Consider the following 19978-nt stretch of genomic DNA (forward strand, 5'->3'; position numbering starts at 1 on the left):
ACCTAGCATGCTTTATTATACAGTTAAAGTATGGAGTTGAGGGATATAGCAAGTTTCTGGTTTCCCGAGACTTGTCTATTTCCCGAGGCAGAGACGAGGGAAATAGGCAAGTTCGAGGGAAACCATAAACTTGCAATATCCTTCAACCCCATACTTTAACTGTTTCAATATACCGATATATACAAAAGCTATTATTAGACTAAAAATGCATTTCTCTCATACGCTATATTCCAGTCGCGTACGGCCATGTTCATTAGAGATTGAGAGAATTTTCAATTGTAATATATCTACATAATCTTATCTTCAAACTATTCCGAGATGATAATTGTGATTCCGTGTCCGTTTTGTTTTGCTTCTATTTAAATCGCAGGCTATAATTTGATTCCGCTTTGATTACTCAAGATTTCAATATTCCTACCACTAGGCCTTATACTAAATTTATATACATGTATTGTTGAAATTCTGAGACGTTAACCACTTACAGGGAGCATAACAACGTACATAACAACTGTACGTACATATACATGTACATATTAAGGTATTGTCCTCTGGCCCAATTACATTTTGAACAAACCTTTCACTTACAAGATAAACATGACGACGTGTTCGGTCACAGTTTCCTATAGATACTAACGTCGTTTGATTACGTCAACGGGGATGGCGTGATCGGAAACTAGCTCCGCCCAATTATTACGTCGCCTGGCAACTAATGGCGTGATCGGAAACAAGTCCTGCCCACATCGAATCTGATTGGTTACATGGAAACAGCCGAGTCCGGGTGTGTGCTAGCTTCCAGTGGTGTGTTAGTTCGAATGACTAACACACAGCTGAGCGAGGGTTTTGGGAAAAAAGTAGGGAGCTAGTCAATTTAACCAAGTAACTTTTATATAGTATAAATAAAGTAGAAGTATATCAATTGGCATTATCAGTAAGTCAATTCTGTTATTCAAATTAGCTTTAGTATTTTACGCATAGAATACAAAATATATGTGTTCACCTTTTAACATTAAATTTCAATGATAAATTATCTGGTATTTTGTATAAAAAATCATTCTAAAATGCATCACATACTTATACTGTATATTATATACACATACACGAGTTTTCATGATCGTGAATGGCTTCAAATCCGTTTGTTATCATATCAGCTAGTCTATGAATATATATTTTGAACACTGTATTACTGTTCGTATCATATTACCATATTACTGTTTGTATCATATTATGTAATCTTAGTTCATGTTGTGTGTCTTGATAAAAGGGCAGATCGCCTCGAAAATTTGACAAAATTTTTGGTCCACACGGTTGGAATTAATTCTTTGTCCCATATTTACCATTTGAAGTAATTCGTATCCTACAGACTAACGTTTGATGGGATCCCGTGTCATCTGGAAAATCCTGTTGATATTTTTTCTTTGACCCTTACCTTGAATAATATACATACTAATGACATACCGAAATGTATGTTGACGTTGTTCTTTTTAACCTTTCTCCCTGATAAGTCTTACATTAGTTTACAATAAAACCCTTAAGTGGTACACATCTTTGATTTATAGTTCTGCCCTAGCTCGGCTGCAGCCATGCTTATAAATATATAAAATTTTAACTTTTGTGATCACCCTCCAACAAAAATTTAGGAACGATCTTCGGTGTTTGAGATAATCTACATACATGTATAAGAATGGAGTAGTTTGGAAGACTGTAGTATATTTGTGTTGCGTTTTCCTCCTGCCTTGAAGGTGTGACTACGAAATCACAAACCAGTCCTTAAAATGATTTTTGATTTTACTTTGAATTTATATTGGCCTTTTATTTCGGATTATTAATATATTAGCTTTATGCCGTTTTTATCTCATTAGGATTCGATAATTCATGAAATACTGAAACGTCAAAAGAACATTTAGTCTTATAACTCTTGTCAAGTCGATTGAATTGACTCTCGAAGGCACATTTCTTTGTGATATAAAAAGTTAAGTAGTGTTCATTTTACTCTGTAACCTTGTTCAAAACTGAGTTGGTTTTTAAAACGTTTTTCTCGATTAGATTGCATTTCAGTTCATACTGTTAACTGAATCGGGATATGTTTAAGCCTATATTATTTCAATGATTACATTGACCCTTTGGAAGATAAGAAACATCTCTCTTATCGTAATCGGTGGGAGAGGTCAAAAACCTGTATATATACCAAGATACCTGTTTTGTGTTCAACTCGCAGGTCAACAGAGTAAATTTGGAAAGTAAGTACTGAAAACATGTAAAGTGTTTTTACTTTTAATAATATAAATTACATCTTCTAATTCCTCTATATACATTTTGTATCGACAAAACAATGAGAATATTAATTTTTACTTATTGGCCAATTAAATATTTATTACATATAATTACATGCAATATACAAAATTAAATTAATTGAGTATTGTTATCATATTTGCATTACACGATATGAGGGATTCCATATATCATTTTGTACATATTTCCTATGACTAATAATTAATGATCAAATTATAGTAAGAAACAGATGTTTTCCTAAAATATTCCTTTATTAAAATCGTATGTACTATTACAGCATGCATGTGGCATATCAACATTAAAAACAGATGAAAAGGACGATAGCCTAAACATATGATTTTTTTTTCAATTTTTCGTTTCATTTTCTCCTTTTAACGACTTTCGTCTTTGTATTTTATCTTCATTACCAGTGAATCTGTTAACGTTGGGGTTATTGCTGTGCATATTTTACACAGGTATGTTTATTTAATTTACAGCTCAACCTGTTGTCTCAGTAACAGAAAATATTAGTTTTGTATTTATATATACATTAGATAATATGCTTAGTGGCTAATTTCATTTTAACATAATACAGAGTTATCTCTCTTGCGGGTGGTATCTATTGTGACATCATTGTTTTTTAACGAAATCCACGTCGTTTTCTCCGACAAAACATGACGCCACAACCTACCTACAAGGGCAGATAACTCTGTAATATGCAAATAAAGAATAGAGGAGACTTCACAACAATTGCATCAACTAAAAATAAAAACTATGACTGTTTTTATCAGTATGTGCAGCTGGACCTCAATGTTTTGAATGCTCATCAGTATCCCGACTAGAATCGTGTGGCCATTCGACAACATGTAAGGAAGGACAGGTAATGAGTATTCAGAGTTTTAGCTATCATAACTTGATATCTCTATAGCCAAGCTCTTTTACCACAAGGCTTGGTGAAACCCTCTTATTGTTTCAGAAAATCATCGACATTTAATTTTATATCGAGTAGGCTATATCAAATATGTATAATATATGCATAATTAGTTCATTGGATGAAATTCATTATAAGTAGATAGTCATTAGTTCCTCGAAAATATAAAGCTTTCTGATTGTATACACATTTCAAAATTATGAGTTATTACGATTTCAGAAATGTTATGTGCAGAAGACAAGAACACACGATGGATTAAATCAATATACATCAGGATGCATCAACAACCAAGTATGTATGACCTTCAAGTTTAATAATACATCTCATTATGTAAATCTCATATGCGTGTAATACAATTATTAAATATATAAAGTATTCTACCTGTTTAAAGCCTATGTTATACATATCAGTCGACAAGCACATCTAAAAGTTATTCACGTATTCATAAACTCAGTTTCGCATCAGTTTCAGTAAAACATCCTACGTAATTATTTCCATGTACATTTGTTTACTACTGTTTTAGATATATTGATCTTGTGAAGACATTTACAAATCGTATTGACAGAGTTGCTTCCTGAACACCAATTACGGCGGAGATTCCCAGGTGACCGTTCCGTACGGACAAATAGCGTGCTTTAAGTGTTGTAGTGGAGACCATTGTAACAGCAGAGGATGTGGTGATACCGGTAAGTTGTATAAACATCTTATAATCCATTTTATCACATAATGCGCCTGATATCCAGTGATTTCGCCCGTGTATTTTTTTTGTATATGTCTTTTTTGCATATACTAGTGTAATATGACCTGGAGAGATTTTCATTTGGTATAAATTCATTGTGACGTCAGACAGAAACAAGAAAATGACGTCAGGAAAAATGACGTGACGTCAGGTTTACGATGACGGCGGAACAAAATGGCGGCCGTTACTGGATTTTCGAAATACAATTTGACGTGAAATTCTTTTTTATGTAGGTATTTGGAGTTATGTAATAAAAAGTATCTTAAATTTGTGTTCATTTCATATGAGATTTTATGAAACTCCTCTCGAAGTTTTAATGTTCGGATCGCGAAAAAAACCCATCTTCTTAGAATCGTTTCATAATTTTCAAATGAAATGAACACTCATGTAAGATTCTATATAACTGTAACACATATTATCAACTATATCGTATATTTTATATTATGTTATCATCACCGCCATGAGTATAACCATGCTGGTATAATTTTCATTTCAAGCACAGCACGATTTGATGATGCCTCAAAAATACTAATTTTATGTAGCTTGTAACTAACCTGTCGTAATGGCTCTCAAGAGTGCACACAAGAAAATCTGAAAGGAAATAAATGTCAAAGTTTCATTTGTTTTTTTTTTATGTTTAGAAAACAACTTGACTTTTTTGTGAACTTAGCTATCTTATAATTATGCCATACAGTATCTTCACTTATATTTCTTCTTTCTTTTAGGACCACCTTCCTGGCAGTCACGTGGTCCTTATTGTTACAAATGTAACCAACTTCAGGACCCGGATGATTGTAGATCTCTCACTATCTGTGCTAGGAATGAAGTATTAAACAAATTACTTGTATTAGATAAGTTTGATGTAAAATAAACATATTAATGTTTACGAGATACTTTATATCGTTATGTACAGTATAACCTTGTTGTCACTGACATTTTGTTTGTTTTGTTAAATAAAACAATAAAATATTTTCTAGTCGGCAACATTTCTGCCTTTATGCAATATCTATAGATCAGTTTTTTGTTCATCTTTGTCGATTTCCTTTTCATCAGTTCTATAAATTTCTTATTATAGTATTCATTATTTACAGGTTTGTACAATAAATGAAACTATCTCCGGAGGATATGTATTCACCAGCGGCTGCCTGCCAAAATCAGTGATTCACATTTTAAATATGAAATTAGAAGAAACGGATGATTTCTTTTCTCTCTCTAAAAAATTTCTTTTTATCATTTATTTTTATCAGCATTTTACTGCACTTTCAAGTTCTCTGGTAATATATTAAGTGCTAGTATTTGATTTGATAAGCTTGGAAAAACACAATTAAACACACTATGAGAGAAGATATCCGTACTTCATGTGAAACTAAGTTGTAACTGCGTGTTCTATCGACAGGAGTGCTTACATGAGGGACCATTGGTTGGCAGGTCGGTCCACAGTAGGGGTAGATCTGTACAGCTCTGTCAGAAATGTTGTTCCAATGATTTCTGTAACCAACACTGTCAGGATCAACATCAATCAGGTTCGTACATTAATACTGTTTAAGGTGGAATTATTCATGGAAATATTTGCTTATACCGTTTCTTTTAGTCCTGGCGAATATATCCTAAAGCTGGTTTTGCGAGAAAACTTAAACCCGAAGATATCCACATTAACAGTTACAAAAGTTCACGTAGAATTGTTTGTAGAAAGCTTAAGGATGTATTCATCTGAGGTTTCAGTCATGTTGAGGTCTCGTTGCGAAACTGTGTCTTTTTTATCTTTGAGTAGAGCCACAGTTTCACCGGTTTTTTTTTACTTAAATTGTTTTTATCTAAATCATCACTGTGCCAGCATTTTTAGGTGTATCGAGCTAATTTTTACTGTAAATCTTTCCTAGATTAAAATATTGAGCATTAATGTGCGAAATGATGCACTTTTGTCACTTTTTTTACATTTAATGGTAATTTGAACACTTTTATTTTTCACTCTAAATTATGGAAAAATAACAAATATTTAAAAGGGGCAAAAAATTAAGCACGTGGACCCCGCATTTTTCTGTCTGATTTAGAAAGAACAACCCTTTCCCTAGTGATATGCAAAATATTGGCAAAAGTTTTTTCTATAAAGGGTTAAATTTGGCAAAATTGGCTGAAAATGGTGTATTTTGTAGCTCGAAATTATAAGGATAGGGGTAGCATGTGTTGTTGTTCTGAGAAGAAATATGGGTTTTATTTATCATAACTGGTATATTTTTAAAGAAGATTACTGGAAAACAAATTCTACACATAGCAATACATATCAAACACCTCATTAGGAAATTATGACTTAAATCTCTCGTGCATGTGATTAAAACGGCAAAATTCCCATAAAATCTAAGATTTTGTCAATAAGGTATCTTCGAGTGACAATAGCTCAAAAACGAGCACACGGACAAATGTTTTTCTTCCATTTTCTTTTATGGTATGAACTCCTTTTTCCAAAAATCTATGTAAGAAAAAAGTTAATACAAGAAAATTTTGACTTTTGAGAGGAGTACATCCTTAATGATACAATGGGATATTCGTTAAATATTTTGGGTTCGGATAATATTTTGATATGCTTATCTTGAAAGTTTACCGGGCAAGATATCACACGAAAATTACTACGGTTATAAAAGTGGAGATCAGTTTCATAATTTCCCCCAAAAAATCTTAATGCTTCGTGCCATCACGTGTAGAATTCTTTCAATATAGGTTTTCGTCCGAAACGTTTTACTTCCCAGATTTGTCATGGAGTGCTTGGGGTGCCTGGAGTAAATGTTCGACATCATGTGGTAGTCATGGAAACCAAGTCCGCAGCCGAACGTGCAGAAATACCCAAGGACAAGGATTGTCTGGTGGATGTGATGGTACATCCAGGGACGAACGTCAGTGTTCTGGGGGTGCATGTTCAGGTAAACAAAATGCTGTGTTATTTTGCTAGCGGTTTATTACTGGTTCTTTGCATGTGGTAAACGCGATATTGTATTATGCGATATATACTTAGATATCCGTTAGTATAGCTGTTTTATATATGTTTAAATTCCACAAATAGACTTAGGAAAAAATATCTGATTCCTCCTTTTAATGTCACATTTCCAAATTATTTTGAGAGACTTTAGATACGAGGGTTACCTCCTATTTTTTGCGATCTCAAGCAGATAATTCATGGTTGTAATTTAAGATTGTGGATGTTGATGTTAAAGGGACATGAACCTAAATAAACCAGGTAAATTTGAGTAAAATACATATTTAAGACGTGTCAGATACCTTACTAAGTAAAATATATCAGTTATTGTACAAATGTGTCAAATAAAATAATTATAATGGAAATTCCATCTATCTGTATTTTGAACCGGCCCGGTCGAATTTCGTAACGATAGTTTAGTAGTGTTGAACTTTAGTGACCTCCCACAATGCACTACACAAATGTAAACAAAATGGTGGGTCAAAAACGTGGGTGAAGCGAACAGAAACGAATTCTGATAGAAAACAATGTACGTTAAGATTCAGTTTCGTGCGCAATTTGGAAAGTAGGTAAATATAAATGGCGCTGAAATGAAAGAGACGGGAGCAACTCCCCACTTTATACTTGCGTGATGCACATATGTACAATAAGTCAGGAACCTCACTTCGCGGTACCCTGTCGAATGAAAAGTCTCGTTTGACTTTTGACTTACATGTATCATTCTTACGCTAAATACAAATTGTTTTATAACAAATATGGCTTAAACTTCATTTGTCAACCATCGTAAATTAGAAAATAATCCTAAAATGTGGAAAACAAATATTCCTTGTCATGTCAGCAAGTTTGTTGTTCATTATAACCTCGCTTTCGGCCAGCTTTCGTTTTGTGTTCCAAAAATAGAATATGACGGTGTATTATTTATCAATTTTGAGGTAGGTATTCCCCATGTTTTCCTGTCGTTTTAGATAACCAATCATTGTAATGAAATATTCAATAAACATCTGAAAACCATATCTAAGCATACAGAAAAACTTATTTAAGGTTCAAGTCGCTTTAACTTTATTTATGTCCAAATTGGAAAAAAGATCTATCAAATATTTTCATTTTAATAACAACAAGTATTGCAATGCAAAATTTCAGTTTGATGTACAATGTAATAAGAACGCTATCCTTTTACGATATAATATGACGATAAGTACTCCTAAAATTCAGTGAATAATCAGGTCATGACTCCATGACAAAAGGATAGGATAAGAATTAGAGCCGAATGGTTGAAAATATACCATAATCTCAGAAAGTAAATCGGGAAGTCTTCTCGCATGGTTGCCGCTCTAACAACTGATTATTAGATTGTCTTTTCCTGATTTCCTACACCACAAAGGTTCGAGATGTGTTAATGATTGGAGCTGTGAAGCTAATTAAATAAGGTAACACAAAAACAATCAGGAACAAACAAATGGCATCAGAACGGGTAACAGGAAGATTGTCAGTTTTATCGGAAAAAGTTTCTGCTAAGCTATTCAAAAGGCATCATTATGGTAAGTCAATCAATATCTTAACATTGCGTGTCTGCAACTACGTCTGGCTTTGACACAAAAATTCGTGATACTTCTAAACTTAAAACAGTCGAACTACCTTCGAAGTCAAAGGTTTTCGCACTCTTGTTAAGCATTTTCATTCTCTTAGAATCATTTGTTTGTTAAAGGTTGTGATACCTTGTACACCAATGGAGAGCACACCTCCGGTATATACACGATAGCCCCAACCGGATACAGACCATTTAATGTCTTCTGCGACATGACGGATGGGGGAAGCTGGACAGTGATTCAACACAGACTCGATGGCGATGTCAGCTTTAACCGGAACTGGACGGACTACGTCACAGGTTTCGGTAATCTACGTAACGACTTTTGGCTTGGGTTGGAATACATCCATGAGGTGACAAAAAGAGGGGTTGAAGCGGTCATCGATATGATTACAGCGCAAGGGGAGCCGATACGATACAGCTACGGACATTTTAGCGTTAAAAACGCCAGTACATTTTATGAATTGTCGGTCTCTAACGATACTTCAGTGAATTGTTCCTCTCAATATCGCCTGTTGTATAATGACGGGGCCAAGTTCACCACACCGGACCGATATGATCACTATGGCTGCGCCATTCATGGCTCTGGTTGGTGGTTTAACGGGTGTTCTTATTTTAATCCTAACGGGAAATTTGGACTGGCTGACGTTAATTATGGAATGGCAGTATATTGTCATTCTAAAGATATTGTTCTAAAAGAAATATCCATGAAAATAAGGTAACCATTCAAGTACTTTTCGTAATGTATTTTAAAGATGCTCCACCGCCGACAAATGGTATTTTTTCACCATCAAAAAACAGAAGCAGATGATTAAGTATTCTTCTTCAGTTACAAAAGTTACTTACTATACACCGTTACCACCATTGCAGGGGTGTACGAATTTTTTCAAAGTCACTTGCCCCAGGCAAGTAGAGCCCAATAATTCACTTGCTCGAAATTAAATTCTACTTGCCCCCAAAAAATACCATTTTTTTTATCGCAGTACTGTACTAGTGGAACTAGAAAATAAAAAATAAAAACTTCAGAATTATAAAATAAACATTTCTAATTCGTTTAGATATTTTCCTTCTATTATTAGAAGAATAATAATTAATAAAGCAATTAATTTGCAGCATTATTTGCATTTTTAACTTTCTTTTTTGTTTATCATTTTTTTTTTAAATTCCTGAATTCCGGAATCCGGATTCCGGCTCCATTATTAGTACCCAAGAACAACTTCCTACATTGAACAGAGATCGTATTTACAGAGAAAAACTTCTTTCTTATGGCTAAAAATAATGGTTTAGACAACTAATAATGTGAGTTAACTCTAAAAAGCATTTCTATATAACTTAAAAGCAGTTAATTATTGTTTTTATCAGCTTGAATGTCTGAAAAACGTCTCTGAACTGAAGGTGCACCTTGTAGCGACCCAGTTATGCCCATTTCGATTTTTTGTTTATTTTTGTGAAATAAAAATTGTTTCTAATCCTAAATTATTTGTTTTTAATAATATTTAGGCAGGTTTGTTTCCTCGGGTATTTAGTTATAAGTCTCATATAGCATGAAACTTAGTGCGCCAGAAAAATTATGTCCAGAAATTCACTCAGCTGTCACTTGCCCAGGGCAAGTGAACAAACTTTTTGTACTTGCCCGAACTCAAAAACTGGTTGGCCCGGGCGTCGGGCAAGTGGATTTTTACACCCTTGCGTTAAAAAGTTTGAGCTTCTAATTTTACTTCAAGTTAAAAATATGAAAAATAATTAATTGCATCCCGAAAAAATTCCGTTGCACTATATTCTATATGGAATGAAGTAATGATTGCGCTGCACCGAAGGCGAAATAAATTATTTTCTGTTATTTTTTGTGTTAATTAGGCATATATATACATGATTAACATTTATGCTCTGTCGGCGGTGGAGCATCTTTAACAAAAATAACCGATATGTCGGATATTAAAGATATACTTGGAGAAAATTGGTTGTTTTTTTCTGTTTTTATAGGAGACATGCTTTTATTCTCCACTACAAGCTACTCTCAATAGCAAATACACGGTCATTTGAGGTTCGATATGCATAAAGACTCGCATCGTCGGAGACCCACGGGTGATCGCACTACACTACGCTCCACTTATCACCCGTAGGCAAACTCCTCGTAAAATCGTCGTAGGTATTTTTGGTTCCAGTCAATTTTTGCGATGGGATTTCATCCACTCAGAGTAAGCGTTGTGTACAATACACGGCAGCACAACAAGGATGACCAATGCAACGGCGAATGTTTGGGTACGCGATAATATGAGCGTACGAGCGGTGTATACACGTGCGTGTATGGGTCAGGTAAACTATGAACAAACGCGTTGTTAGCTTCGTTCATAGCAGTTTAGAACTTTATGAGGTATTTCTGTAATAAATGCTTTATTAGGGCATAAATAGCTATTGTCATTTGAGTGTTTTATACTTATAGTCTTAATATTATTAGGTACATTGTACAAGGTAATACATTAGGGCATACGTATGTTGTAGTTCAGCGTCATTGAGCCAACACCGCCTTGACCTACATATTGTAACCAAACACAGCTGGTTAACACTCACCGTGGTCAACAACTCGATCCATTCTACCACTGGGCCATGTATAGTCTCTATGAAAAAATAGCCAGAAATACATAGAAATAACAATTTATGGCTATTTTTTCATAGAGACTATACATGGCCCCGTGAATCTACCCTTGGTGTAATACCTCCACAGGGACTTGTAACGTAGGTTGTGCGAAAGTCTGTTGTGTATAGGCCTTGTACGCATGTATACACAGCAGACTTTCTCACAACCTAAGTTACAAGTCCCTGTGTACTCACCATACTATCATAACCTACTTGGTCATATGAGATAGTTTTGGAAGATAGAGATCTGTATGATTTGTCCTTGATCGTATTTATACTAAACTAACATGTTTTTGTTTATCTTCAAGCTAATAAACACCCTTATATCCCTACGGCCTAATAGTCCGAAGGCCCGTTAGTCCGAAGGCCCAATAGTCCAAAGGCTCTTTAATCTGAAGGCCCAATAGTCCGAAGGCCCGTTAGTCAAAATTAAAATTAGTAAATATTGCAAGTTATATAGTTGTTATAATTAACGTACAGTTGTATTTTCACGAAAACATTTTTTCTGCACTACTGATCTGACAATTTCCATGGACGGCAAGTTGTCATTTCTCCATGGAGCATTGCAAGGTCAAAATTACATCAAAAATATAAAACAAATGTAAAACGTTTATGTGTTATATTCTATAAGATATCTCACTAGCACACGTTCTATGAATTATCTCACACACATACAAGCTTTAAGATGTCCGATTGTAAATGTATGTACACTGTAATTTGATTGCATTAGGATTAACTTTGCTCCATGAATTAATGATGCATATGATCAAAACTTACCGAAAAAATGACCTTTATTATCTGTAAACGTCGTTATATTGCACAATATGTACATGTATTTAACGACTTACATTGCGTTTCCTTCCCCTTTCTTTGACTTGTTTATTGTACCCTTAATGACGGAAATGGTCCGCATAATGATGTTTTGGGGGGAGATGTTAAACTGGATTACATTGTACATATAAAATGTGTGTACTCTTTAATATTAAATACGTTTACATACTTCAAGATTATGTTCTTTTTTAAAATTCGCAACATTTCCTTGTTTATTATCATTTTTATGTTAGTGTACTTAAGTAAATTTACAACAAATCTTTTGTATCAAAAACTGTAATAAACGTTTGTTTCATTTCGAGTACTGTTCGCATATAAATTCCAGTTATATTATCTGTTTTCGGACTATCGGGTCTTCGGACTAATGGGCCTTAGGACTAATGGGCCTTCGCACTAACGGACCTTCGGACTATTTGGCCGTAGGGATAAAAGGCGGTCACCGGTTTGGTGACCAATAAACCGGCCTTCATTCTGAAGAGTTAACAAATGCAAGATTTTCTGATTTGTTAACAGTAAAGATTCATTTCGCTGTTTTATCGTCTGGTGCAGTGATAATCAACAAACGCGCGGTAAGTTGGACAACGGCTGGAAACATAATACGACCCGCGTTATAAAAATTAATATTTGATATCTTTTAATTTAAATGTTCAGAAGGTGATGATAAGTGTAGGATTTTAAAACGTTATAACCTTTTGGTCTCTACAAATTTATTTATAGAGACTCTCATTTTACAGTCCCGTTTTAAAAATCAAAAGTCATTTCGGAAAGAAGTGGGTCTAAGAATTATAGTAAAACATTTATAGCCTAAATACAATGATTACAATGTAGGTCAAAATTGGATTCATGTGAATTCACGTCTGACTGGACTACGTCTTGTCCTGATCTTGAACTTTGACGTGAATATGTCAACCCATGTCGTAATCGGCAAACGTGAAACTAGTCTAATGCATGGTATCATCGATACACTGAAATCTTAAATATTAAATAATCAAATAACAGATAATCTAGTATGTTTGAATAATGCGCCAGTTTCTATAGACTGGTTCCCGCCTCAGTTACCTCAATTACGTCATTAATCCCGCAAAATGTGACGTCACAGTCACTGGCGCGACGTCATTTTTTCTAACTTGGAGACTTCGTATATAGTGTACTTTGCACATGATAAAGGTATGTATGGTAAATGATTCTGTGTCAGGAATGGTTAGTTCTATTAATATATCCGTGTATGTTTATAAGTGGCATTACAGTTATATCAAGTAGAAATCTTCTTTCATGTTCAGCCAGGATGGATTGATCATGAGCGTATGTTGGTATCGCCGATGTAACGTTGAAAACTGATCACGGGTCTATTTTTAACGCTGAATATGGAACCGGAATGTCGTTTTGACATAGTCTTGTATCATATACTCATCATCGACAACGAAGACACTCCAGATACTACAGAAGTTACTATCTCTGTCTTATATGTGCTTGGGTATAGGCAATGATAGTAACTCTGGATTATTGAGGGTGCAATTGTGAGACCTTCTTCTACTCAAAAATAACATTCACATTCACTGTTAGATGTGTACAAGAGAAGTTATTATACTGTAAAAATATAAATTTACAAGTATCAGGACAAACATGCCGGAAGGTCAGTCAGGGTTTAGGGGACCTTTGATTACACATTGGTACACTATGCACCTTTAAAATAAGAAAGAAAACAACATCTGAATTTGACATCATAATACGTTATAGCTAAAATAGATCTTGCAAACACTTCATCTTTTTATTACGCATTTTCGCGTTGTTTTTCCTTTTTTCCCCAAGATTATTTTTAACTATGTAAACAGAGAAAACTTGGAAGAGATTAAAACATTTATAAACTAGATTTGATCGCGATCAAAACACGGGATTTCCACCCAGTTAAGGTTAAAGTAATGTTATCGAACAAACGATTGATTAAATACCCGTTCCCTTCGTTTTTTAAGTTGAATGAATGAATAACGAGCGAATGAACAAAGGAAAAAAAGAACAATGAATGAACGAAATAAAGAACGATCGGACGAATAGAATAAATGATTACACATTGCATTTCGCTGCATATCGAAATCCACGTATCCTTCTTTCTCTCTTGTGCAACGGTACAAGATCTCGCAATTAAATAAGCCAATATGCGGGAGTCTAGGGAGAAAAAACAATTTCCGTATTTTTATAGGATTTGAATAGAAAAGTCTTGGAAATGTATATTGATATTGTCATATTGTCATATCTTATATTTCAAACTTACAGAAAGTATTGATACTGATGCAAATGTATATCTGAACAACAAAAGGACCGCACAGTAAACTAGATGCAATATTGTAGCTCAACAGACTTTTAGACAGAAAATGCAATCGCCTTTAGAGCTACAATTGGTGCCAATTGCTGCTAAAGGAACAAAGAAATGATGATACAAATCATTATTAAAACGTTTGTTTGCATTTTATAGTACTTGATTTATATCGCTAACCTACAAAGCAATAAAACTAAACAATATAAGATATCTAATTCACAACGAGACAGTAGTATTTTTACACATACCCAATAAAGGTCTTTCCGTGCGGAATTTATACTTAAAATTGTGGACTCGACGTCTTGTGAGCGGTATGGTAGATCTTTCTATATTTAGAAGGATCGTTATGTTTGTTTTTAGACAAAAATGATTAATAAATGCACGTATACGCATAAAATAATTGGAAACCTACAAAAAAGTATAGAAAATTGCGCCAGAGTGATTTCAGGAGGCAGTGCCCCACTTGGACACAAACGGACTTTCCATTTCCGGCCAGACGTAGTAGGTACCAGTTGTGTCATATAAGTGAGGTTGGGTTGGGGAACTCGCTCTACATGTCTTAATCCTCACACCACAAAAACACATCTGTTTGATTTCAAGTCCACGTTCATTCTCCTTTTCTTATGAAGATCTTCGACCAATGGGGAATAACTCGTACAATTAGTGTTAAGACTATCTCCCTTTGCCCACATAATGTAATCTCATCACTTCCATGCAACTACATACACAAGATCCCGCACACAAAATAATATTGGGCTTACATATTTTTACCATGGGTGTTTAAGATTAGAAAGAGCTTAGATGCAGAATAAACAAGAAAGGAAACAGCTAGAAAAAAGTATTTTGTTTTAAATGGAACGATGTTGCTGCTTTCCCGCAGCAATACTTAGTGCAGTATCCGAACCAAGTGTGTCACGGTTATGTGTGATAAGTGAGTGACAAAATCTGTAGCTTTTGATAAATAACGTTGTTATCATATGATGACATTACCTGCTAAAAATAGCGTGCGCTCAACTGTAAGATCTGCGATACAGTATATCGCATAGCATATTTGTGAACTGTTGGTTCAGTATTACGAAATCTTGTCTTTTCGTAATTATATCACCTTACAAATAGAGAGTTAAATAATTTGCTCATTATTAATTCTTGTGATAATTCACACAAGATATAGCTTGTATTTTATTCAAACTAATTAGCTTCGTATACGATGATGAACGACGGGTTACTGTAACTGACGTTATATATATATCAGCTGCCCATGGGTTTCATCTGTCTATGCACATATACTTTCGGACATACGGGACAGACAATGCATTAAACGAACAAACTTTCAGCTATGATTTCATAAGGTCAGACTGACAAACGCACGAACAAATTAATTGTTTGCCTATTTGACCCAAGTGATCTTGAATGAAGGTCAATGTCATAGAATTGAACACACGTAGTAGCCCTTTATCCCAGCATGCTACATACCCAATATCAGGTCTCTAGGCCGTTTGGTTATTAAGAAAATGTCTTAGTTTTAATATGTTTCAGTCTATTTGACCCCTTTGACATTGAAATAAGGTCAAGGTCGTTTATTTGAACAACCATGGTAGCCCATCATCCAGGCGTTAAACAGGCCCAAAATCAGGACAGGTCTCTAGGGATCTTGGTTATTAAGAGTCGTTTAAAGGTTTTAGCCTATTTGACCCCTGTGACCTTTAATGAAGGTCAATGTCATTCTTTGAACCAGTCTGGTGCCACAGGCCCAATATCAGGTCTCTAGGCATCTTGGTTATCAAAAAGAAATTGTATAAAGATTTGAGTTTATTTGACCCCTGTGACCTTGAATGAAGGTCAATGTCATACATTTGAACATACTTGATAGGCCTGCATCTTAGCATGCCAAATGCCAAAAATCAGGTCTCTAGGACTCTTGGTTTTTAAGAAGAAGTCGTTTAAATATATTTAAGTCTATTTAACACCAATGACCTTGAATGAAGATCAAGGTCATTCATTTGAAGAAACTTTAGCCCTTCATCTCAGCATGCCACAAGCCAAATATCAGGTCTCAAGGCCTCTCGCTTGTTAAGAAGAAGTCGTTTAAAGGTTTCAAGCCTTTTGAGCCCTGTGACCTTGAATTAAGGCCAAGTTCAATGAAAAAGCATAAGTTCTGTACACATTCGTCCAATGTCTATGCAAAAATTTAATATGTTAAGTATTAAAGGCGCTGGCACCTTGTACATTTTTGGCGGGAAAACGTCAAAATCGCCATTTTTCAAAGGTCTATATCTCCGCCATTTTGAATCAGATGACCTTGAAACTTGTCTTTATATATTTCTGAGAGCACGCCCTTTCATATCAACCTTTCAAAACTTGTTCTGTGGCAATTTTCGTTTTTGACCTTTGTTTGACCCCGTAGCGATTTTTTGGCCTTGATGTAATAATCTCTGATAACATGTAATTAATAAAAAAAAACGCGCTATGTCACGATCTACCTGATATCGTACAGCGTGCGGTAATGAAGTTATGAACTTTTAATGTTTGTTCGAAAAAAGTAGTATTTTTACGTCTGTACGTTTCAAGATCTCATGTATGTACATTACATATTCAAAGTTGAACTTCGTACTGTGTTCCGTTCGTGAGATATCTTGCTAACAAGATTTGTGGAAATAAGAAAGAAAGAAAGAAAAAAAGAAAAATAATGATAAAAAAACCCAGAACAATAACAAAAGGGATTTCCATTCGTAAATGGAAATTCCTACAAACAAAACAAAAACTCTATGGGAAGTAAGTTTGAAGTATCCGAAACAGACATGGGCTATTGCGGAATAAGTAAAACTTTCATACAGATCAGAAACGAATAGTGTCATTTGTGAATTGTGTCGGAAAGAAACGGATTTTCTTCTTACAAAGTGACACTTTATCTGAAATGTCAGCTTAACTGACCAATTGACTATGTACATACCCTGCATTGTTTATCACAAAATATGTAATTTATGCACCAGTTACCATGTTATCTTTGATTCAATCGAGTCAATGTTATAACATTTCATTCATGTAAGACATGTAATCTCAATATTGAGGAAATAAAGAATCTGTCTGTCTGTCTACTGAGAGTGACAGAGGGTTTAACAGGTCCAAAATAGTATGGTTTGTTGAGATGATATCGTTATGTCGTTATTTTATTGTATGCCTCGGAAAGAAAAAAACGTCCGAGCCAGTATTGACAAAGTTATAGATGATCTACATACAAAATGTATGAATACATGTATATAAATGCATTGATTTAAAAATAAACGTTGTATGAGAATAAAACTTAGTGAAATATAAAAATTAATAAAAGTATTAAAATTATAAGGTTAATGACTATAAGGAAATATATTTGTGCCACCGAAGACACTATTTTATGTGGCTGGTAAACTTGATTAAGATACCATTGGTGGAAGTCGATACTATATAATGTATATTGCTTATTTCGTCATAGTGGTTATTCTAGAGCTCACCGTGCTAGTTTTCTACAGGAAATCATGACTAAACTTGGGCCTTGTGTCTCTAACACTACCATAAGCAAAAATGACATTTCATTTGCTGGAACCCTTTTAGGCGGAACGGCGAGAGTCCCTTTCAATGGTGATGCTGCCAGACAGACATTCCTGATGAAATCGGCTCGGTTCGCTTTTATATCAAGCATGAAATTGACTTTGATCCAAATTCGCGCAATAGAGTAATGGCTTACCTATTACTCTTTAATTAATACTAAATGAACTGTTCCCTTTGTTTTCTCTTTTTTATGTCGATTTATTTTGTATCTCCACATGGAGGAATTAAAGTTTGATGATGAATACATGTCGATATACATGTATAATCGGAGTGATGGTCGGTGGTTTTTCTCGCGAAACTCGACTTTCTTCTGTCACCAAATCCTGATATGTCTTTAATAATGGAATATAAAGCTATATGTACTAGAACGAAAATGTAAAGTATTAATCTACCGCACATGAGACACAGTGCGCCATTACCATTGTAGTCACTCGTCCGTAAATATATTAAACCTGACCCTACCATTTAGATACAGTACTGATTATGTTCCAATGTCTTGTCAATGGCAGCAACTAGACCGACGACTAAGTTTGGTTTGGTGGGGCCCAGAGAGGTGAATTATGGCCTATGATCGTGTTTCAATAACTATAACATATTCAAGTAGTTATGTATATTTATTCGTTGTTAAGTATTGGGATTTATAGAAGTGTGGATTTACTATCCTGACATGTTCAAGTGGTATGAACCAATACCTATACCTTTATGAAAACGGCCCTTACCTACCGGTTTAAATTATATCTTTGATCAACCTAATCTTATTATGTGTATACATGTACGTACTTAACCGTAACACTTGAGGACAATCGGGTACATATACACGTGTGTAGGGGTATATGTGTTACCTATATATATATATGTTCCAAGGGAAGGCATACCATTGCATTTACCAAACTAAAACTAAGAAGTAGCTTCGTGATGTCAGAGGTGCGAGTGAAGGATAAAATGAATCTACAGCACGTTTAAAAGTTATTATTCCTTAGATTTAAAAATATAATGTACCACCATTGTGACATTATTTAGGATTAATACAGACAAAGTCTCAAAGGAATAATCAGGTCTGTAAGACAGTAAGTATTATATATAGCTCTATATTTTGCAGAAGTAATATATATATATGTGTATATTTCTATTATGAAAATATGTAGCTGTTAATTACTATTAATTAGATGAAATTAATTTCTTTTTCAATAGGTGTTGTATAAAACTACTGTACTTTATTTCAAATAGGTGATAATGTTACATGAAAATGTACCCAGATTCAGTTTTTAACGGCGTTAAGCATAAATGGTAAGACTTTTATTAAACATAAATATTTGTGTATTTTCAAGCTCGAAAATCATGCCTTCCTCAGAACTAACAGTGCTTTATTTACTATGTCAATGGGTGAGTGAAAAGAAATTATTACATCATCCTACGAATTAATAAGTGATAATATTAACCAAGATATAGGAAGAAACATAGATTTTGTACTAAGTAGTGTTAGAATGAATAGCGAATATGAACAAGCTAACCTACTTTTCAAAGGTATCAAACGTATATACTGTACATACATGGTATATGTATATAATGAACTGGTTAGGTCAATACGGAGTTTAAATATTTAACAAGGGCTATAATTCATTACCTATAGATCTATTGTATACGTACTTGTATAAGTGTGAAGGTACTAAGACCAGACAGACTCTTTAGTACAGGTGTGCGAGCGCCGAACGAGGACGGGAAAAGATGCTGATAGAAAATGCAATGGAAAACGAAACGGAAATAGGAGACTTTTTTTATCGTGTTCGCGTGCTACCATGGAACAGAAAAATTGTTCGTCCTTTGAAACACAGAGAGGAAATATAACTATAATGTGTAAAGCCTATTGTCATATTTCAAAACTTTTAGTCAGTTTTATAGACAATTTAAGATATGGATATAGAGGCACATGGTTTGCCTGCGTCCATTAACTTCTATATATAACTATAACTTTATAATTAGTATCAGAGATTTAATTACAATGTACATTTAAATCTCTGCTAGTATATGTACATTCTCGTCATATTTAAAAAAAAAATATCTTTCGGGAATGTAATTTTTTTATAGATTCCTGAAAGCATGTGATCTTTAATGCTACGATT

General features: G+C 34.3%; 2 protein-coding genes across 4 annotated transcripts in view; both read left to right on the forward strand.

The window, feature by feature from the left end:
- Positions 1-30: 30 nt before the first annotated feature.
- On the forward strand, positions 31-10438 carry LOC138316453 (uncharacterized). Its single transcript, XM_069258147.1, has 9 exons — positions 31-106; positions 3060-3148; positions 3419-3490; positions 3765-3885; positions 4664-4764; positions 5030-5095; positions 5335-5461; positions 6683-6853; positions 8612-10438. Exons 1-9 carry the CDS (start codon positions 31-33, stop codon positions 9211-9213), a joined length of 1425 nt encoding a protein of 474 aa, XP_069114248.1. The 3' UTR covers positions 9214-10438.
- A 2628-nt stretch (positions 10439-13066) lies between these two features.
- The window catches only part of LOC138314562 (ATP-dependent translocase ABCB1-like), a 35185-nt gene continuing 28273 nt past the window's right edge, over positions 13067-19978 (forward strand). Inside the window, exon 1 of one of the 3 annotated variants that reach the window (XM_069254956.1) lies at positions 13067-13126. The gene's annotated coding sequence lies outside the window, so the exon portion shown is untranslated. Of the gene's footprint in view, positions 13127-18501; positions 18926-19978 lie in introns of those variants that run through there. The other 2 variants (XM_069254954.1, XM_069254955.1) reach the window with 2 other exon arrangements.

This window comes from Argopecten irradians, chromosome 2, assembly GCF_041381155.1.
Source record: "Argopecten irradians isolate NY chromosome 2, Ai_NY, whole genome shotgun sequence".
In the NCBI taxonomy this organism is placed as follows: domain Eukaryota; kingdom Metazoa; phylum Mollusca; class Bivalvia; order Pectinida; family Pectinidae; genus Argopecten; species Argopecten irradians.

What these genes read in the sequence shown, in the direction of transcription:
- LOC138316453 (XM_069258147.1), top strand. Translation starts at nt 31, where the DNA reads ATGGAGTTGAGGGATATAGCAAGTTTCTGGTTTCCCGAGACTTGTCTA. An exon ending in CAACATGTAAGGAAGGACAG is followed by an intron (nt 3,149 to 3,418) that starts GTAATGAGTATT and finishes TTACGATTTCAG; the next exon opens with AAATGTTATGTGCAGAAGAC. An exon ending in TTCTGGGGGTGCATGTTCAG is followed by an intron (nt 6,854 to 8,611) that starts GTAAACAAAATG and finishes TGTTTGTTAAAG; the next exon opens with GTTGTGATACCTTGTACACC.